Raw genomic sequence first — 23,268 nt, 5'->3', positions numbered from 1 at the left:
GTTTTATAAATTCTAACTTTCAGATTTTTCGACAGCAGACTGGATGATAAGAGCTTCTCAACCGAATAATAACACGCATTTCCCATATTTATTCTGCGTTTAATTTCCTCCCGAGTGTCATTTATATTTGTTACTGTTGCTCCAAGATATTTGAATTTTTCCACCTCTTCGAAGGATAAATCTCCAATTTTTATATTTCCATTTCGTACAATATTCTGGTCACGAGACATAATCATATACTTTGTCTTTTCGGGATTTACTTCCAAACCGATCGCTCTACTTGCTTCAAGTAAAATTTCCGTGTTTTCCCTAATCGTTTGTGTATTTTCTCCTAACATATTCACGTCATCCGTATAGACAAGAAGCTGATGTAACCCGTTCAATTCCAAACCCTGCCTGTTATCCTGAACTTTCCTAATGGCATATTCTAGAGCGAAGTTAAAAAGTAAAGGTGATAGTGCATCTCCTTGCTTTAGCCCGCAGTGAATTGGAAAAGCATCAGATAGAAACTGACCTATACGGACTCTGCTGTACGTTTCACTGAGACACATTTTAATTAATCGAACTAGTTTCTTGGGAATACCAAATTCAATAAGAATATCATATAATACTTCCCTCTTAACCGAGTCATAAGCCTTTTTGAAATCTATGAATAACTGATGTACTGTACCCTTATACTCCCATTTTTTCTCCATTATCTGTCGAATACAAAAAATCTGATCAATAGTCGATCTATTACGCCGAAAACCGCTCTGATGATCCCCAATAATTTCATCTACGTACGGAGTTAATCTTCTCAAAAGAATATTGGACAAAATTTTGTACGACGTCAACAAAAGTGATATTCCTCGAAAGTTACCACAGTTGGTTTTGTCCCCCTTTTTAAAAATAGATACAATTATGGACTCCTTCCATTGTTCTGGTACAATTTCCTTTTCGCAAATAGCAAGTACAAGTTTATAAATTTCGCTATATAATGCACTCCCACCCTCTTGTATTAATTCTGCTGGAATTTGATCGATACCTGTAGACTTGTACTTTTTCAGATTTTCTATCGCAATTTCGACTTCTGTAAGCGTGGGTTCGGGTATAAATGGCTCAGCAGTTTGTAAAATAAATAAATAACATAAAATAAACGGTAAAAATTAAATATTACAGTGCTTTCCGGTCTAGAAGGACTGTGAAATTTGTCTGTGAAATAAACTTTCAAGCGAAATCATTAGCTACTGAAATATAACCATATAACGATACAATATATACAGATATACAACATTTAATACTTGTGCTTATCACTGAACACAAGTTGTGTATTACAGTATATTAAAATATTTTGATCGATCAACATTACTAGTAAAGGTGGTAGATGCAAATCTCCTGTTGCGTTGTCTAATATAACAGTTTTATAGTCACAGCGTCTTCTCGGCTAGACCAACTGTTAAAGACGATGAATGTGGTGTTTTCTTGTTGCAGGATCCACAGGCGAGCTACGACGTGAACAACCACGACGAAGACCCGATGCCTCGCTACGACCTGATCGACTCCAACCGCCACGGCACTCGCTGCGCCGGCGAGGTTGCGGCCACCGCAAATAACACGCTATGCGCCGTCGGAGTCGCCTACGGTGCCAGCGTAGGAGGTGAGCAGCATCTGTCCAACACGGTTCACTGGGCAATTGATTTCATTAAATTTACACAATTTTCCTAATATTTAAACCTGTTTGTCCCTTTCCTAGGTCAAACTGGAAACATTTTTGTGATCAGTGGATCCATGACCTCCTTTTAAAATTACTACTTTCGCTCCCACCAACAATAATTCTACAGGGACATCACTTTATTTTTACCAACATATACTCGGAAACACTGCTGCCCCCTTCCATTACAGGAGTTTGATGTTACTAGTGCAATATGTAAACAAGTCATTTTACTAGGTATAGGAGGAGAGAAAAGTAGTGTATCCATTTATGTTGTAGGGAAATGCGATATTACGATTTTCAGTTTGATCATCGCTTTTACGGAATTTATCAAAATACAGTAGAGTAGTAACATTTTTTTTTCAAAAACTCAACTTTTCAGGCGGCTTGTTCGTTATGTAATGTCTACTTTATTTAGCATATTAATTATTGATGTTAACATACAATATAGAGAGTGCATTTAAATTGGGGGGTCATAAGTAAAGGGCTATAAGTGCACTTAAGTTACTTTTGAGAAAATGGGGTTTAAATATTTAAGCTTTCGTAAAATCGGTGAAATTTTTATTTAAATTTTAATGTGTGATGCGATTAAAATATCCCTTTGCCACTAAAATTTTAGATACTTTTGCTTACACTGGATGCACTTAACTCATGTTATTACAAATGTCACTACCATTCCTTTGCTTCTAGCCACCTCAATTCAAAAAAAGCTAATCTGAATTTTTAAACAAGTTGCTGAAAATGGTTGCCGTTCATTACAATGCAGGCTTCAATTCTTTACGCATATTATTAAAAACATTTTGAAGCATATTCTCTGAAATTGAATTTATCGTTTCTTGAATATAATTTTTAGTACGATATTATTAATATAGGTTCTTTCTTCTATAGAAAACGCAATCATATTTATGAAACACACTATACACTGCAGTGTTTACTTCACTGCTTGAAGACTTCGAATGCAACAGCGGCCGTAAGTTTGTGTGTCTGACGGGAGCAAGGACATTAGTGAAGGGGTGGGAGTGAAGTACTTTCAGAAATGCAGGTACAATAAAAATGCAAGTAAAAATAAAATGATGTCCCTGTAGTTTATTCACCTTACTAACATAATACAGTGAAACTTCCCTTAACGGACACTTCCCAATAGCGGACATTTTAAAATTCCCCTGCAAAATAACATTGGCCCTTATGATAAAATTCTTCCAAATAGCGGACATTCTCAATAACGGACGCGGACATTGAAATGTATCTGCCAACAACAATTGAAGCGTCGGCTGGAACAACGTTGTAAGTTACAAAATTTTCATTCGGCGTGTTTCCATGTAATAATGTTGTATGTCATGTTACCTTGCTATACTCCTTGGCTTGCAACTGTCTCAATGCAGTACGTGAAATTTGTCCACTCAAAAGTTTGTTACCCTATAACAACAACGTTGTACGAGTACACATCTTTGCATCTCCTGTAAATTTTACCAAATGTAACTTATAACGTTGTTCCAGCTGACGCTTCAATTAAAACTTCCAAATAACGGACAGCGTGAAAGAAAAAAAAGAAAAGAAAAGAAACAGGCAGTTGTAAATTAAATGGAACTCTAACGGAATTCTTTGCAACAATCATTATCGTCCATTTTGAACGTTCTTGTACTTTATTGAAGGTAAGCAGCACAGTTTTTAAATTAAACGGAACTCTAACGGAATTCTTTGCAACAATCATTATCGTGCATTTGAACGTTCTTGTACTTTATTGAAGGTAAGCAGCACAGTTGTTAGTTGTGATACTGTACGTGAGCAGTCCGTACTTTCTTAGTTTGAGGTTCGGAAGTACAGTCACATTAAAAAGTCACAAAAACGTAAACTTTTGTCACTAAAAGAGAAAGTGGATATTGTAAAGCATAGTGAGAAGGAGAAATTAAGTGTTCGTGAGCTGGCCACAAAGTTTAATGTGGGAAAATCTCTGGTTAGTTAAGTTTTGAAAAACAAGGATGTTATTTTAAAATCATACCCTGAGAATGGAATTCTAGATTTCTTTGTGTAAGGTGAAGTGGTATAGTGACTGATGTTTATTTCATTTACAAAACATTTACTGGTACGATTACTCTCTGGATGAATAATGTAAACAATCTCACTGTCTACTGTACTATACTGTAAAATATAGTGTTGAATAGGTGTGAGAAATTTTAATGTACTGTATACATACTAACGATTTTCTAAATAGCGGACACTTCTCAATAACGGACATTTAATTTTTCCCCAGCGATGTCCGGTATTGAGAAGTTTCACTTTATAACATAGGCGCATGAAAACAGAGTAAAAATCTAGTGTAGAAGGGTGTCAGAATATGAACCTAAATCATTTATGCGTATCTCATATTAATATAGATGAGGAGGCGAGACCTGGCATGTGAGCTTCACTAGAGGAGAAAGAATAAGCTATCAGAAAGAGAGTTTTTTTTCAATATGAATAATATTATACGAATCTACCAACATGGAAGTTTCCTTCCATACCCATTGGTAATATAGTCACGACACATGATAAGGATACAGGACAGGTCTACTGTACTAGCACATATTCCATTTCAATCGATACTTTCTACAGTTATCATGCTTAAATTATATCAGAGGTTTGCAAATTTACATAGGTTGGATAAAAAGTTATGGCAACACTGCTGTCACGTGACGATGGTGCGTTCGAGAGCTGCCAGCTGTGTGGACATGAACAAGGACTGTTAGATGATTTAGTGCAGCCAGCGGCGACAGTACTCCATCAATCTACTGCAGTGTGTAGAACGTTGGCTTTCATAGTGATAGTGCGAGCGCCCTAAGACCACGTTTAAAAAACTAGAGCAACGTTCCTGGATCAAAATTGAAGTGGCACGAGGTCGTAGTGCACAAGAATGTTTTCAGGGACTGCGTGAAGCATGTGCCGATGCAGCGTTGCCTTATCGCACAGTGGCACGATGGGTTAAAGCGTTCCGGGAAAGCAGGGACGCCGTTCAGGACAACCTCCGTACAGGACGACCCCGCGTGGAGGACAACACAGTTAAACTCTTTGCTTCCCTGTTGGATACTGATCGCCGATGGACTGCGCGTGAGTTAGCAGCAGAAGTCGGAGTATGTCACAAAACTGTGCTCGACATTCTGCAAGACATTCTGGGTTACCGCAAAATTACAGGGCGTTGGTTACCCCATGAAATTTCCGAGGTTTAACAATGGCACCGCTAGGCAGTGGCACAGGCCTTGTTGGACCGGTGCCAAAGGAAAGATGACGACTTTCTTTGATGAATCGTCGCTGGGCTCGCTCATACGAACCAACCAAACTTGAAAATCAATCAAATGAATGGAAGCATCCAGGTTCTTCTCGTCCGAAGAAAGTGCGCCCTACACAAAGTGCTGTTAAGGTGATCTTCATTGTGGCGTATGACATTGATGGGGTAATACTGCACCACGCTGTACCTCCAAGGCAGACGGCAAACGCGGACTGCTACTGCAGGTTCCTGCAGCACCACATTCGTCCAGCCCTCAGGAGAAAACGACGACACTTGGGGGTACAGAATCCCATCATTCTTCATGATAATGCAAGGAGTCACACCGCTGCTGCTGTCAAGGACCTCTTGTGCCGCTGGCAATGGGAGATTCTGGAACATCCACCATACTCACCCGATATGAGTCCATGCGATTACGATCTTTTCACCAAAATGAAAGAACCACTGCGAGGGACCCGGTACAATACCCCTGTGAATAAAGCCATGTCAGAAATATCGAACTGTTGCCATTACTTTTTATCCAGCCCTAGTAAATTCGGCATATAATGATGGACCCTTAAGAGCAATGGTACTCCTTACGCGGACATTTATCACGGCTCTTGAACTCTACTGTTACTACTATTTTTCTGAGATTTTTTAAATTTCCTGTACTGATGTACAACTGGAGAAAACTTTGGTCACCCTGCATTATTACTATCACTGAAGGTTTTCAACAACAACACGTATTTGTTTTCTTAAAAAAAAATAGGTACTGTCATGCCCCACGTGCTTATTATGTTGTTTAGCCAGTGCTGTAGTTGGGCCGGTACTCCGTACCGTCTAATATAAAGAAAACTCGCTGTTACCGTAGGGGAGAAGTGGGTACAGTGAGATATTTTTTATTAGATGGTAAATTTTGATGCTGAAATGTTTGTAACAGTGGAGTTGTATGTTGCATGAGTAAAGTAACAATATTTTCATACTCGATTTGATTCTAGCTATAAAGGTGAGTGATGAAAAAATAATTCGTAATTTTTCACTCTAGAAGTAAAATTTTGGCTTGTGTTTAATGAAGGTTATATTGGATATACAAATTAAATAGAAATATGAATGTTTTGTTACCTAATACTATGTTTTGCAAAGTTTCGTCTTTTTTTTTTTTTTATTTTGAAGTGATGGCGCCATTTTTAAACGAACTATGCGTAAAGGGAACAGTGAGACATGCCATTGAAGGGTACACTGAGACGTCTCACTGTTCGCATTTACCAATGATTTGCAAAAATAAACTGTAATTATATTACATTTACCGGTAACTAACATTAAAAATGAACATACTAGTAACAAATTTAGGAACTATAGCTTAAAATAATGGATACATTACATTTTAATGGTTTCTTAAATAAAAAATTATTCACAAAATTAAAAAAAAATATATATTAAAAAATAATAAAGAATTAAATTAAATTCTTATAATTATAAGCTTTGTTGTCACTAAAAATTCATTTTATTTTTAGGAAAAGTTTGAAAAGTCATGAAAAATTCACTTTTCCAAATGTTCCAGATGTTTCAATGGTTTCGAAGCAGATATCAAAATGATTCTAAATAAGCCTACAGAACATGGCAAGATAAAGAGACAGCAAACTTTACTTTCTTTTGAAATAAATGTAAATTATTTCAATGTCCGTTAATAGACACTGTGGTGTCTCACTGTACCCTCCTGAATGGGAACAGTGAGACATTTGCATTTTTTTTGACAAACACGCATTGTATATTATGTCCTTTATTTATTAACATTTCTGTTTATGTATTATTGTACTCCATGTTTTAATGTATATTTCTGTTGCACTTGATTTTAAAAATACTTGAAATTTCACTTGCATACATATGTCTTAATATTTTGTGTCTCACTGTACCCACTACTCCCCTACTTCCAAGTTTTGTCCGCAGTCAAGAGACAAAACAGGGTTAGAAAGTGTGAAACACTATTCCTTGTCCGCAAATGAGGGTTGATTGTAGAAATATTTCTACGTGATTACAATTGGGAACATGAAAAGCTGTCCGTATTTGATTCTATATGATTATAGTTGGGCAATAAAATCTGTTCATATATTAGAGGGGGGTCCATATTACGAGAGTGTCCATAAGGAGAGGTTTCACTGTATTTTCGTGAAAAGATAAGATACTTTCTTTCTATCTCCTTATGTACGATTTTCTTTGTATACCAATTTGTTTTCCCAGACTTCCAAACGTAATACGTAGGTCAACTGATCTATTACGACAAACGCTAATGGCAACGCCTTACTTCGCAGTACCCGCACAGTTGCTCTGCCCGAGAAGTTGCCGCCCGATCACGGCGAATCAGAAGAAACGCTCGCGTCAAGAAGTTGGACGCTCTGTATACAATGTGCACCAGAACAATACTAGAGTTTTTCATTCATTCACAGTTTTCTGCCCAAGTGTAGATCTTTCATTGCAAACCCAGCATTCTCCAATCTTCCCATTTTCAACCTTCCTCTTAGTTTCTGCATACGACTCATATGCTTTCTCTTAATGTTGCCATATCATGTGATATCTTCTTCTGACTCGAACTTTTCTTCCGTTCACTATTCCTTCAGTACATCCTTCAGTAGGCAGTTTCTTCTCAGCGAGTGGCCAGCCAATTTCTTTTTCTCTTCGTGATCAGATTCAGTATTATTCTTTCTTTACCCACTCTTATTCTGTCTGTCCATGCCACACGCTCCACTCTTCTCCATATTCACATTCAATTGCTTCTTTATTCATTTATAAAATTGTACAAATCGTGATTTAGAATCATCAAAGAGAAACTTAAAATTTGTTTAAATATATCCTGGAGATTTCATGTATCAATATGAAATATATGAAAAAAAAATTACACAAAATTTTGAAATAGTTACACATGCTTCAAACAATAATCCAATCACCTCTCAGTGATTTTCAAGCATGCTGTATGTTTCTTCCAGGTATTTGAAGCATGGTTCATACTGCCTCCCTTTTTCACTATCCACTTCTTTGCTGTCCGAACCACGTTTTTCAAAACCTACTGTTGGGTGAGTAACAAAGCCAGTGTTCTTCTTCCTGTTGATTGCAATGATGTCAGCACGTTTATTGGAATCTTCAGCTGAGATACATGATATTTCTTCATAGATTTCAAATTTTTTAAAGGTATTTGTCAATGTTACTCCCCACCATGTAGTGTCTGTTATTTCTTAATATTATCCCTTTGGGACAGAAACCAAGAACATGAGGGAGAGTTTCATTATCGTTGCAGTGACGGCAACGGGGATCTTGGCTCCTTCCTGGGACATTGATTTTCTGTTTATTTATTTAATTTGTCATAGTAATAATAGTGAAATAACCGAGCGAGTTGGCGCAGACGGTAACGTTTGTGACTCGTATTCAGGAGGTCCCGGGTTCAAAATCCGTTGCTGACTAGGGTTTTTCATGGTTTCTCTCAGTCACAAAGGCAAATGCCGGATTGGAAATATACATACCATGATTCATCACCGCCAACAGGAACTCTGCATTAGTAACAACGGACTACTGGTATACCCAAAGATCTTAACACGCGATATGACCACAGATGTTAAAGCGTGTAACTTGCTTACAAATGGCTTTTAAGGAACCCGGAGGTTCATTGCCGCCCTCACATAAGCCCGCCATCGGTCTCTATCCTGTGCAACATTAATCAACTCTCTATCATCATGTCCCATCTCCCTCAAATCCATTTTAATATTATCCTCCCATCTACGTCTCGGCCTCCCTAAAGGTCTTTTTCCCTCCGGCCTCCCAACTAACAATCTATATGCATTTCTGGATTTGCCCATACGTGCTACATGCCCTGCCCATCTCAAATGTCTGGATTTAACTTTCCTAAATATGTCAGGTGAAGAATATAATGCGTGAAGTTCTGCGTTGTGCAACTTTCTCCATTCTCCTGTAACTTCATCCCTCTTAGCCCCAAATATTTTCCTAAGAACCTTATTCTCAAACACCCTTAATCTCTGTTCCTCTCTCAAAATGAGAGTCCAAGTTTCACAACATACAGAACAACTGGTAATATACGGTAACTGTTTTATAAATTCTAACTTTCAGATTTTTTGACAGCAGAATAGATGACAAAAGCTTCTCAACCGAATAATAATAACAGGCATTTCCCATATTTATTCTGCGTTTAATTTCCTTCCGAGTGTGTTAAAGCGTGTATACTTAAATAGTGAAACAATTGAAACAAAATTTTCTGTGAAAATAAAATAATCTTTCTTGACTTTTCAATAACTCTGCATATTAAGAAATTCCTCCCTGCATGAAAGTCCTCCAGAAGAAGAAAAAGTCCACACCTGTGGAGTAACGGTCAGCGCGTTTGGCCGCGAAACCAGGTGGCCCGGGTTCGAATCCCGGTCGGGGCAAGTTACCTGGTTGAGGTTTTTTCCGGGGTTTTCCCTTAACCCAATACGAGCAAATGCTGGGTAACTTTCGGTGCTGGACCCCGGACTCATTTCACCGGCATTATCATCTTCATTTCATTCACACGCTAAATAACCTAGATGTTGATACAGCATCGTAAAATAACCCAATAAAAAAGAAAAAGAAGAAGAAGAGACGTTTCTCGTCAATATCAGAATTCAACCCTGTCCGATACCCTCTCAACCTACCATTCTATCGTCTACGATAATGATTTCAGCCTTTCAGGTGTCTCACCTCAGAAATGGGGTTGCTTGCTGGAAGATTAGAGTTATCCTATCATATTAGGACTAGTTGGAAAACTAACGTGCTGCTAACGTCGATATTAAAGTGTGGGAATTCTAGCTGTACGTTCTCCTGACTTCAATACGAAGAGCTGTGCTTCCAGCTTCGCACCAGCTGTAACAGGTTATAGTGGTGACAGCAGTTGATAGAGTTGTGTTCGCAGGGGTGCGTATGCTGGACGGCGACGTCACCGACGCTGTGGAGGCGCGGTCCCTAAGCCTCAACCCTCAGCATATCGACATTTACAGCGCGTCGTGGGGCCCCGACGATGACGGGAAGACAGTTGACGGGCCGGGCGAGTTGGCCACGCGCGCCTTCATCGAGGGCGTTACCAAGGTAGGTGCTCCAAGTCGCAATCACTTCCTTGTTTTCACTGTTATTACATACTAGGTTCAAAAAGTTCCCGGAATTTGCTAGTATCATAGAAACAACGTACCTTAAACACTATTCTACAACATTCCCTTCAAAATAGTTGCCTTCCGCAACAACACACTTTTGCCAACGCGTGTAGAGTTCCTGGAAGCAGGCCTGGAAACCATTTTGTGAAACCCGTCTTAGTGTTCTCGTCGCGTTTGCGATAACCTCTTCAGCATTGAATCTCCGTCCTTTCAGATGACTTTTCAGACGGGGAAACAGAAAGTAATCAGGTGGTGAGAGATCAGGAGAGTGTGGTGGGTGATCCAAAGCAGTTATGTTGTGCCTGGCAAGAAAATTCTTTACAATAATTGCGCGATGAGCAGGTGAATTGTCATGCATAAGGAACCAGTTGTTTTCTACCCAATTTTCTGGACGTTTCCTTCTCACTGCGTCCCGCAGGCGACGGAGGATTTCTACGTACAATTCTTTCGTTAGAGTACGACCTTCTGGAATGAACTCATGGTGGATGAGACCCTGAGAGTCGAAGAAAACTTCCAACATAACTTTGCCTTTGGAAGTGACCCTACGAAATTTTTGCTTCCAAGGAGATGTTTTCGATTTCCACTCAGATGACTGTCGTTTAGGGACTGGGTCGTACAAGTAGCACCAAGTTTCATCACCAGCAATAATTTTGTTTAAGAAATCACCATCTTCATCAGCCATACTGATCACGTCCCCAGCAAGAGTCATTCTTGTTCCTTTCTGTTCTGCCGACAACATTTTCGGAACTGACTTCTGAGACAGAACTTGATGTTTGTACGTTGCTCTGTGGACATAATTACAAAATGCGACGAACAAACAAAACACTATGATAAACAATTGCCTACAACTCAAAACCAACAATCGCCATTATCAACAAACTTTAAGGAAATGACATCATGAATGTTACCAACAAAACAAATGTATAATATCCCTTGTTATATATTAATACGAAAAATGGTAGTAAAATTCCGGGAACTTTTTGAACCCAGTAGTATTATTAATAATAAATTAAGTCACTGTGAAACAATGTCTTTAAAAAAATTATTTCAAAGTTCAACAAAACAATGAATGGTAGTTCCGGTACTGTTAGATATACTGTACCAGTAAAACCTCCATTCACCGAACCTCTGTCAACCGTAAACTTGTTTAACCGAAGTTATACAGGGACATCATTTTATTTTTACTTCAATTTTTATTGTACCTGAGTTTTTCAATGTACTTCACTCCCACCCCTTCTACTAACGAAGTTCAACCGTCCTCCACACAGATCCAAGACAGCACATACAGTCATAGTAACCTTACGGTCATAGTAAACAGTACGTTCCAAAAATGTTCCCGTTTTCCAGTGACGAAAGAGCTTTCAATATTGCATCATTTTCGCACAGGTACTGCCGTCCATTTGCCTACGTTGTAACCCGGTTTCCCCCACCAGCTTTTATTTGCCAGCTAGTGGCTGGGCTGTCTTAGCTCTTTTCTGAGAACATTAATTTCTGTTAGAAATTGGACGTCTACGTAATATTATACAACAGTTAAAATAACTTAAATAAAAGGGCCTCGTTAAGGAATTAACTGTCACGTGATTTCCTCCCTTTCTACGACCCTACGACATAACCACTTGAACGGACAATAGATAGTACGTCTGAGTAATTTTTTCTTTTCGGATCTGGCAGAAGTGAAGATTGAATTTACAGTACGTAAGGTACTCTTTTATACAGTAGGTAAAGAATTATTTCAACATGAGTTACTAGTACTAAGAACAAAACTGGTAATTGGGATTAGGTACAATAGTCTATAGTGCGATAATATGCACATTAGAACTGAAGCCTGTATTGAAATGAGCGGCCACCATTTTCAAAAATGTGTTTAAATATCCATATTATGATTATTTTTCAATTTAACTTCATTCTCTATATTGTAGGCTAATGTGCTGTAGACAGTATAACATACACTGTATAATGAATACGTCCACATGGACAGCTCAGTTCGTGAGTAAAAACACTCATTGTTAATACTGTACTGTATTTTGATTAAACAAAAACCTAATGAAAATGATCAAACTCAAAATCGCGATATTTCCTAGTTTACGTAAATGGATGAACTACTTTTCTTCCCTCCTATACCTAGTAAAGTGATTTGTTTGTATATTATGCCAGTATCATCGAACTCCAGTCGTGGAAGGGGATAGCAAACGGCGTTGATCCAGAGGTATAGGCAAGTTAATATTAAAAATGTTAGTAAAAATAAAATGATGTCACTGTACTATGTACTGTATTTATGAAATACAAAATTTGCATAGGATGTACGGTACTTTCATATTTATTTTAATTGAAATACTATATGGGCAAAATATAAGGGTAAAGTATAAGCAGTTTCGAAGACAAGTAATTGTCACTAAGTTAGTCTTGTGATCCTGATGCAGGGTCGCTCTGGAAAGGGGTCTATTTTCGTGTGGGCGTCAGGCAACGGAGGCCGCGACCACGATAACTGCAACTGCGACGGCTACACGAACTCCATCTGGACGCTGTCCATCAGCAGCGCCACCGAGAACGGCTACGTGCCCTGGTACTCGGAGGCCTGCAGCTCTACCCTCGCCACCACCTACAGCAGCGGCGCGTCTGGAGAGAAACAGGTCAGTCTATCTGTCATCATTACGGAGTTCCTGCTTCAAAATATTGACACTTACCGTCACCGATAAACATTCGTAGGCATTAATACTATAATGCATGAAAAACGTGAAGAAATTGAAGGTAGATAATAATGTTTTCCATCATATTTACTTACTTATAGCTAGAGCCCGGATGTTTGGCAAAATGCCTTTTTTTACTGGGTGCAAGTAAATCATTATTTGCATAGATATAAATGTGATTTGTAGTAAATCAGAGCTATAGGGCAAATTTTTATTTTGCCTTTTTTAAGGTGTTTCTTACTATCGTCCCGTCGCTCTAATTTCCGGCAGCCAATCACGTTGCAGGTCGGCTACATTTAAACGTTTGCATCTTGTGATTCGCTTATGAAGACGTTACGCATTTCCTAAGGCTGGATGAATACTTAATATAATTGCCCGCCATTTTGGCTCTTTCATTGGCGTTCGCAGAAAGCACACGAAGACGTTATTTGCCGCTCAATTATTTGCTGAATTACAGTGCGTTTGATTTATTATCATAGGAGCTACGACATGATAATGTTTAACGGTGTGGCAAATAGATCCCTCGTCTGGTAGCTCGGCAACGAAAGAACAAAAATGGCGAACGATACTACCTACCTAGACTTTATAGAGCCTTGACTTCCTAAGACGTAAGCAAAGAGGAGGAGTCACGCCGGAAATAACAGCGTCGCGACTATAATAGCTCAGTGAGAGAGCGTTGGTACGTTTAACCAAAGGTCCCGGGTTCGATACCCGGCCCCGGAACAATTTTTCCCTCGAAATTATTCAAATTAACTTTACAGGGAGTTATTCCTGAAAGCTTAATTTGCATAATACACGTCACTGTACGTAACAGAAAACCACAATTTAAAGTCACACAGAGTTATCAAATGTTGGTTGCTTGACGGTTGTTAGCCCACTTTGAGGTCTGTGGATATAGAGGGAAAAGTTGGATCGGTTTCGGGTAGAGTTCCCGGGTAGCTCAGTGGGAGAGCGTTGGTACGTTTAATCAAAGGTCCCGGGTTCGATACCCGGCCCCGGAACAATTTTTTCCTCGAAATTATTCAAATTATTCATTATAATAAACTCCTTTTAAAGCAATATTTCTTATTTATTTGCAATTTTCTAATTAATTGTAATGTAATGTGTATGAAATTTAAATTTTGAAACAGTGACTAATTTTACTAACAATAGTAAATAAAAGTAATTTATTTCGGTGCTTAATCTGCTAATAATCGTGCTTTAATACTATTGGTGTAATATGAATAATGATCGACAATCCACAGTTACAAATATAATATTGTAATGTCTTCATGATACCAACAATCAGCTTTATAATTTTAAATATTAAGCTCGTTCTCATAGAAGTTGTCACGTAGCATTTCCAATTGTTTACTTTCATATTTTCAAATCTTACTGTTACAATTTTGTGCTACACGTGTTTATTATTGTAGGAGAAAGAAATTTGAGTGAGGAACAGTCAGTTATTGTCGGCTGACAGAAAGTATAAGATCGGTTAGCTAGAATGCCTAAATTCAGTAAACCACTGCAAAGTAAACTTTATGCTTACGTTAGTGAATTTGGTGCCCATGTGTTTTCAACCGATGGAACAGTTTTGTTATGTAAGGTTTGTGAAAAGACAGTTAATCACGGAAAAATAGTAATATACGTTACAAGAGTGGTATGTTGACGTTTTCATGTTCGAGGAAAACAAACATACCGCTCGTGTATCGTACATTATTTTGTGCGAAGATCGTTTGTTACATACCTGAAAGACGAATTTCTAATTAGTTGCAATGAAATCTCCATGTTGGTTTCTCTTTAATGACGGCAACTTCGGAAAACCAAAATATCTTTCTTCAACATTGTTGCTATAAAATGTTTTTTGTGTTTACTATACTCCAGCAGGCCGTGATATACGTCTGTCTTTTTTTTTCCCCCCAGTCTATAAATGCGAACTTAAAACAAACGGTAAGGTTATGTAATGATTTATTTTTCATTTTAATATTTTAATAATTTTATTTATACAACATATTGCAGTAATAACATCGGCATCTGGAATCTTGTTGATTTTTTCACGGCTTCCTTAATGTTACTTGTATCAGGAATGCAATAAGTTTCGTGGAGTAGTAGACTTTACTTAATTTTTGCAAATATTTAAAAACAATAATTAACATTGCAATTTAGGTGAAATTGCAGTGGTAAGTTTCCAATTTATAATTATTACTATGTTGAACGTCTCTAAAAATAATATGTTAAAAGCCTAAAGCAGTAAAATGAATGTCGCGCTTAAGCGGTAAGAAGAGGGAAATTGTTATGTGTGTTACGTTGGGAATACTGAATGTGGTATTTCACACTTACCGCGTATTGGTTCTGTGCGGAAAACAAGCAAATACGCACGATCTCGCACAAAAGTGTTTTATAAGTCAGCATGTGTCACCTAAGAAGTAAATATGTGAGTTATGTTGATATAATTTAAATTTATTGCTAAAATATATTATGCCTTTTTCAAAGCTTATTGTCCCTTATTTTTACGTTTTATTGCCTTTTCTGCCTGCCTATTTTAACTGTTATAAATGCCTACACATCCGGGATCTACATGGATTTTAAGGAACCCGGAGGTTCATTGCCGCCCTCACATAAGCCCGCCATCGGTCCCTATCCTGAGCAAAATTAATCCAGTCTCTGCCATCATATCCCACCTCCCTCAAATCCATTTTAATATTTTTCTTCCCATCTACGTCTTGACCTCCCCAATGGTTTTCATGTTCACTATTATTATTATTATTATTATTATTATTATTATTATTATTATTATTATTATTATCGTTAACATTGAACATCGTATTTCAGGTGGTGACTACAGATCTGCACCATATGTGCACCAGCAGCCACACTGGGACGTCAGCATCTGCGCCTCTCGCAGCAGGGATCTGCGCCCTTGCACTGGAGTCGAACCGGGAGCTCACATGGCGGGACATGCAGCACATCGTGGTGCGCACTGCGCGGCCCGCGAATCTCAAATCTCCCGACTGGAAAGTCAACGGAGTGGGGCGAAATGGTGAGTTGAACACGGTCAAACTGCTTCAAAACTGTACGAAAAGTTACATCTGTTCGGATCAAATTTCTGCACCTTTAAAGGGCAAATCTAAAATTCTTTCAATTATTTATTATCTTGATACACTGATCTCTTAAATTGACTGAGTATATTGAGAATTAAATCAATGATTTTTCCCAAAACACTCAATGAAATGCTTCATATTTATCTCGAAAAGGAAGCAAAAGCGAGCAAAATTGTATTCAACTTTTTTTGTTTGAAATATCTCAAAGAATAACCCCCTGAAATAAGAAATTACTGATATTACTTACGTTTTACTCTATATACAGGGTGTTAAGAAAAAAGTATCCAATATTTTAGGAGGTGCTAGTATGCATCAAAACAAGAAAATAATGTCTAATAAACATGGGTCGTACGACACTTACTTTCTGAGATCTGAAAACTTGTTCATAGGAGGTGCTCAATGTGACGTCCATTCTTGGCAATGCATTTTTCTGCCCTACAATACAGCAGGCTACTAGATAATCATACCGTAGTTGACATCCCTGGCATGGAATACTGATACGTCGCAAGAAATACTGAAAGTTTGCGGATATGAGCAGGGTTCAGCAGAGATCGTGTTGTGAATTTTGGTAATCAGCATGTGTGGGCTGATGAAAATCCCCATGCATTTGAAGAAACAAGGCATCAGCACCGATTCTCAATCAACTTATGGGCAGGCGTTCTTGGTGATAGATTAAGAGGGCCATACGTGCTACCACAGAGATTAACTGGGGCTCGTTATCAGGACTTTCTTATTAACGTATTAAAACAAGTTTTAAAGAGTGTGTGATTCCTTACACCGAGGGCAGAGGAATGCATTACCATGAATAGATGTCACATTGAGCACCACCTATGAACAAGTGTTCAGATCTCAGACAGTATGTGTTGTAGGACCCATGTTTATTAGACATTATTTTCTAGTTTTGATCCATACTAGCACCTCCTAAAATATTGGATACTTTTTTCTTAACACTCTGTATTTAGTCAAACGTAATTTGTATATCGTAGGTAAGACTTCACTTTACATAACAGGAAAATCCATGAAAGCAATCAAATAAATATTGAAATACATTTAATTAAACACAATAATGGAACATGGAACTCACCAAGAATAAAGAATGAAACTGGTATGATGAATTTATTGAAGAGGGGGGGGGGTAGTAGTAGTGGTGGTGGTGGTAGTGGTAGTGGTAGTTGTTTTATTTTGCCTGGCAGAGTTAAGGCCATGAGGCCTTCTCTTCCACTCAACCAGGTTTCAGTAATATACATGAGATACAAAATTTGATTACAAAACAACACAATAAGAAAATACCTTAGAAATTACATAAAATATAGTAGGAAATTACAATAGACAAGATCAGTTGCGTAATATAAAATTACAAATAGTCAAGATCAGTTACATAATATATAAAATAAAGTAGAAAATTACACATAATCAAAATCAGTTACATAACATAAGGGGAATACACACACACACACGCAATTTATAAGACCTAAAATGCCCGAGACAAATTGGACGATTAATTTACTTGAGATATATTATTCAGTTAATATACTAATTGGAGAATACATATGGGTGACAAGACATAAAATGTTGATTAGCAGAGTCCTACTAAATGGCATACAAACACAAATGATTAAGTAATATATGAAGATAATACAAAAAGAAAAGGATAGGGTAGGAGGACTATGCCTTAAGTCGATGTAGATTTTGTTACTCTTACAATGAAAAATTGGAGAAGGGAAAACGATCATGGATAAAAAAAATACTCAAATCATTTTTTTTTTTAGTTCAAGGGAGGGAGGTGCAAACCCGGTAACTCCCCCTTGCGTACGCCCCTGTTTCAATGTAAGTTGTTTTTGCTGGTTGTTGATGTAGGTTAAGAGGGGATTAGGACTGTGGGGAAGATGTGTCAAGTCTGGTGAATGAAACGGAAGGTAGCCAGATTTTCAGTAATCGCCACAATTTGATGTGTTTCAGTGAGCCATTCCTTTGGCTACGGGCTGATGGACGCCTATGCAATGGTGAAGCTTGCCCGCAACTGGAAGACTGTCCCCGAGCAGCACAAATGCGAAGTTTCAGCGCCACATACAGACAAGTGAGACCAAATCTTATACTTGCTAGAGCCACGCAACACTCACATTTAAACCAAGCACACTGCATTTTTAAATATTAAGACTTGCCTTCTTTATTATACGAAGCTCATCCAGAAAGTAAGTTTCCTGATTTTTTCCCCTTGAAAGTAAACTTAATTAGCCGTGTCAATTGTGCATGCGTAACAGATCTATGACATATCAATCATATGCCAGCCAGACAGGTCCCGCCTGGTGCCAGTAGCGTGGCAGCAGTGGTCCAAAGTGGAAGCTCTTATTCCTTCTCCCGCCGCCTGCGAGGTTCGGTCGGTGATAAAGTTCTTTAATGCACAAAGCATTGCGCCAATTGAAATTCATCGGCAGCTCTGTCAGGTCTATGGGCCGAACATCATGAGTAAGCAGATGGTGCGTCGCTGGTGTAGGCAGTTTTCGTGATGAAGAGCGCAGTGGGCGATCGTCCCTCATCAATGATGATCGCGTTGAGCTGGTGCGGCAGTGCATCATGGAGAACCGTCGCTTCACGATTACGGAGCTGAACAGCCATTTTCCGCAGATATCGCGATCCTTGTTGCATGAGATTGTCACTAAGCACCTGCTGTTCAAAAAAGTGTGCGCCAGGTGGGTGCCGAAAAACCTGACATCCGAACACAAAATGCAATGTTTAAGAGCAGCACTGACATTTCTGCAACGGTATCACGATGACGGTGACGAGTTCCTCGACAGGATCGTCACGGGCGATGAGACTTGGATTTCGCACTTCACCCCGGAAACCAAGCAGCAGTCAATGCATTGGCGGCATAGTGGATCTCCGGTCAGGACGAAATTCAAACAGACGCTGTCGGTACGGAAAGTGATGTGCACGGTGTTCTGGGACAGGAAGGCATTCTGCTCATTGACTTCCTTCCAAGAGGTGAAACAGTGAACGCTGACCATTGCTGTGAAACACTGCGAAAATTGCGACGTGCCATTCAAAACAAGAGGCGTGGAATGTGTACTGCAGGTGTTGTGCTCCTCCATGACAATGCTCGTCCACATACGGTTTGGCGCACAGCAGCTCTTTTGACGGAATTTGGCTGGGAGTTGTTTCATTAACCACCCTACAGTCCTGATCTTGCTCCCAGCGATTTTCACGTTTTCTTACACCTCAAGAAATTCCTGTCCTCCGGTGAGCGTTTTGGCAACGACGAAGAGCTGAAGACGTCTGTCACACGCTGGCTCCATTCACAGGCGGCAGAGTTCTACGACAGAGGGATACAAAGTTGATCCCACGATATGACAAGTGCCTCAATTCTGATGGTGGCTATGTTGAAAAATAGCTGAAACAATGCCGTACCTGTTGCCAATAAATGTTTTCCTGAAAGTGTGTGTTCTTTGTTTTTTAATAGGGAAACTTACTTTCTGGATGCGCCTCGTATTAGGCCGAGGAAACTTGTTGATTCTGTATCCATCTAAAAAAAACTCCGCCACAGACATTTTTACGAAATACATTTACATTGTTGGAAGAAAAATACCTAGTTATTAAAAAAGAACAGTCTCTGTATTCCTTAAAAATAATTTCTTACTATCTAATGTTTTTGCTTTAATTATTATTTGCGAAGATCTACCTCGTTTCTTAGGTTACAGGCATTATAACCTTTGAAGTGAATGAAATCTGAGATTTATCGACACCAGATTCTTGTAATTAAGGAATCACACAGAAAAGAATAACCGTTTAACATTTGGATCTGTATCTTTTTATTGATTTGATTGGCATTGATATGCAGTAAGCATCTGTCTGTTCCTTTCAGACTCATCCCAGCAAAGAGCCATGTCAGTCTTCAGCTCCACGTGAAGGAGTGCGCAGGTGTCAATTTTCTCGAACACGTCCAGGTAAACTACATTGAAAATATAGTATTTAAAATGTAATACCCTAACTAACAATAAGAAAACGAATTACGGTAACATACGTCATTTTTGCTCTAAAGTAATCAGTGTCGTAGCCTTCGGAAGTGTACATGCCACTAATTATATCGAGAGAAAATGTCTACTCCATTTTCGTTATTTTTTCTTTCATCATTGTTACTTATTGCACACATTGTTGAACAGATTGTAATTTTGCAACATGTTATTAAAAAAGTTATTTTGGTCCACGGTAAAATACTAATATTTACTCCATTTACAGTATATTGTGTATTTGGTATAGAAGGAAATAATCATCTTTAGGGAAATATTATTTTATTAGTAGGCTTTTTATCCAGAGAAAATACCCATCTTTAACGCAAAGAAAAACTTACGAATCCCCTCGGATTATACCGTGCGTTTTTTTAAACGAAACATCATGGCGGAATGCGTATTTTGTTTTTTTTGTAACGTTCATTATTGTTAAAATCTTTTTGTAATAATAATGTCATGTCATTATCACGGAAGTCGAAACTATTTAACGTGTTCGGTTCCTTTAAGGTTAAATTCACTTACTAACAACAGTCAATATTGTCCACCATTTTGCAATCAGAACAGCTGGCCGGATTGCGTTTTTTTGTTTTCTTTTTTTTCTGCAGCGCTGCATGAAATGAAGCGCATTATAGAACTGCTGTAAAAAATGAACACACAGGTACACTTCTAACCACTATCGTTAAGGTCGCATGGTGAAGGTAAATGAAGTTTTTAGGAATGTATTTTGATAATGCGCCAAATATGTTGTTGTATATATCATCTTTTCAATCAAACAACTTTCTACACCGCAGAGAAAAGTATGCACTATATTTAACTCTGGTTTTCGTAGTATATCATATTTCAATCTGATGTGACATTTTACACCTAGAATCATACTACCCACAGTGTCACATTGACCTTCATGATCTTGTGTATGACTTGATAACTATATTAAAAAAGAGATGTTTCCAACACTCACAAAAAAACTTTCCTTGTCGTACGTAGGGTATTTGTCATTCACGTTGTTCTCCGTGTTGTAGGCCAAGGTGAGTCTTATGTCGTCAAGAAGGGGTGATCTCCAGATCCACTTGACGTCCCCAGCAGGGACACGAGCCACGCTCCTTGCACGCCGCCCACACGATGTCTCTCGAGCGGGCTTCCAGGCCTGGCCTTTTATGTCCGTCCACACGTGGGGAGAGAAGCCCTTCGGAATATGGCAACTGGAAATCCACAACGAGGGCCGCTTTCTAGGTATGTAGGGCAGTCATATCTCGTATAGTTTAATCTCAACTCCATTCTTCTTCTCTATGCTACACACTTTTAGGTAGGTTAAACAAAGAAGAGTTCCTCATGAATACTAAGAGAATTTCTGTGTCTCTAATTAAACCGTCAATAATTGGAAAGGTTTTGGAAAGCAGAAGTGACAATCATATCTTTTGGTTAGTTCAATTTTGATGTTGCACATATCGCAGTTTGATATTGAAAATAGTGTCTTCTTCACCACTGAAGTGACTCAAAACGTTTTATTCAAGCAGTTTTCTGAATACGATATTTTTTTGATGTTACATTAACTTCATATTTTAAACCATACTTTTGTTTGCTTTTTCTTTTTCTTTTTATTTTATAACACAAATGTAGTACATTATTGAAGTAAGTAGGCCTATTAAATGTTATGTACAGTATTCTTAATTCTATAGTTAAGAACAAATGGAAATAAAGTTGTATATTATTATTATTATTATTATTACTATTATTATTACTATTATTATTATTATTATTATTATTATTATTATTATTATTATTATTATTATTATTATTATTTACTGTATTGTATTATCATGTTGGGTCATTGGTAAACATTTAATTTTTGTTATAATTGAATCATAAAATAATTTTAAGCAACAAATCATTCATTGTTGATTCACATGTAATATAAATTCTGATGAAAAAAATAAAATTCTTTAATGCAATATACAGTGATGCTAGAAAGTTTAGGGACACTTTATAATTCTTATGAAATGCTACCCTGGTCTTAAATTTATAGAGAAATTAACAATGTTTTTAACTGTTGATTAGCAATAGGAAAGACTGATTTTTTGGTTCATTTTCGGTATTTATATGATGACTGTTACTTCTTATAGAGAATTTATGTTTTTGAAACAAAATAAAAAATCTTACATTTTCGCTATTAAAGTCCATTCAACAGTTGCAGATGAACTGACCAATAACAAAATTTCCCCATTTTTTTAACTTCAAACCTTAGGAACTGCTAGAACATTCACAAAGAAATTTTTTTTGCAAATATTAGATCCTTACTAATTTACATCATCCAGCAACAGTTGAAAATCGAGCACCAATATTAGTTACTCATTCATTTTCAATTCAATACTGAAAATGTAAGATTTTTCTATTTTGTTTGAAAAACTTATAAATTTTCTATAAGCACTAACAGTCATCATATAAATATCGGAATTTTACTAAAAATTAGTCTTCCTATTGTTAATCAACAGTTAAAACATTGTTAGTTTCTCTAATAATTTAAGGCCAGGGCAGAATTTTATAAAAATTATAAGGTGTCCCTAAACTTTCTAACAACACTATTTTACATTCTGTGAGACTGAATGAAACGTGTTAATATATGTTAATGTTTTCACCAGTCAGCCTGGTTGACTCAGTTGGTATGCCCGAGGTTACGGGTTCGATCCCAGGCCAGGTCGATGGCATTTAAGTGTGCTTAAATGTGACAGGCTCATGTCAGTAGATTTATTGGCATGTAAAAGAACTCCTGCGGAACAAAATTCTGGCACATCGGCAACACTGATATAACCTCGGCAGTTGCGAGCGTCATTAAATAAAACATAACATTTTTTAACATTGTTTTCACCACGTTGTTGTAATAGAATCTCAGAGCTTTCATAGTACCGGTATATAAAATAATATTTACCGATACCTATTGTTGTAATTAATTACATGTTTCATGCATGAAGAAATTCATACTAAATCACAAATCTTGTAATATTGTGAATTTATTAATATTTCTGTGATGTATGTAACTAATGACCGTTGATATATAAAATCATGGAGCCATAATCTCCATGCTCCCATGGGCCTTCATGGCGTGTAAAGGGGATACCCTCACCTTACACTATAATAGGGATAGATAGAAGTGATAGATGAATGACAGGGAATATTTCTTCCTCTACTTCAGTGCAGTCTCTGTTCTTTATCTTTATTTTGCTGATCGACAAAAAAAGGTCATACCGTAATCTTGTACCTCACTGTTGTCATAAGTTATATCTCACGTGACAGTTACACAGATAAAATTTGTTTCCAAAAATTCGTTGAGAAATTCACGTTGAAAAGGCAACACCGACACAGATAACAACTAAAATGTGAACCAGGAAGTGGAGAAATTAGTAAAATAA

General features: G+C 37.7%; 1 protein-coding gene across 1 annotated transcript in view; it reads left to right on the top strand.

Annotated features, from left to right (window-relative positions):
- LOC138708875 (furin-like protease 1) overlaps positions 1 to 23,268 on the top strand; it is a 224,089-nt gene that overhangs the window by 151,376 nt on the left and 49,445 nt on the right. The window contains exons 4-10 of the mRNA XM_069839148.1: positions 1,471 to 1,636; positions 9,859 to 10,031; positions 12,514 to 12,723; positions 15,592 to 15,799; positions 17,820 to 17,937; positions 19,720 to 19,801; positions 20,884 to 21,094. Coding sequence (XP_069695249.1) covers positions 1,471 to 1,636; positions 9,859 to 10,031; positions 12,514 to 12,723; positions 15,592 to 15,799; positions 17,820 to 17,937; positions 19,720 to 19,801; positions 20,884 to 21,094 — 1,168 coding nt within the window. The remainder of the gene's footprint in view (positions 1 to 1,470; positions 1,637 to 9,858; positions 10,032 to 12,513; positions 12,724 to 15,591; positions 15,800 to 17,819; positions 17,938 to 19,719; positions 19,802 to 20,883; positions 21,095 to 23,268) is intronic.

The sequence above is a fragment of the Periplaneta americana genome, chromosome 11, assembly GCF_040183065.1.
Source record: "Periplaneta americana isolate PAMFEO1 chromosome 11, P.americana_PAMFEO1_priV1, whole genome shotgun sequence".
Taxonomy (NCBI): Eukaryota; Metazoa; Arthropoda; class Insecta; order Blattodea; family Blattidae; genus Periplaneta; species Periplaneta americana.
The sequence above is the reverse complement of the archived record's forward strand: the minus strand, read 5'-3'. Positions and strand labels throughout refer to the sequence as shown.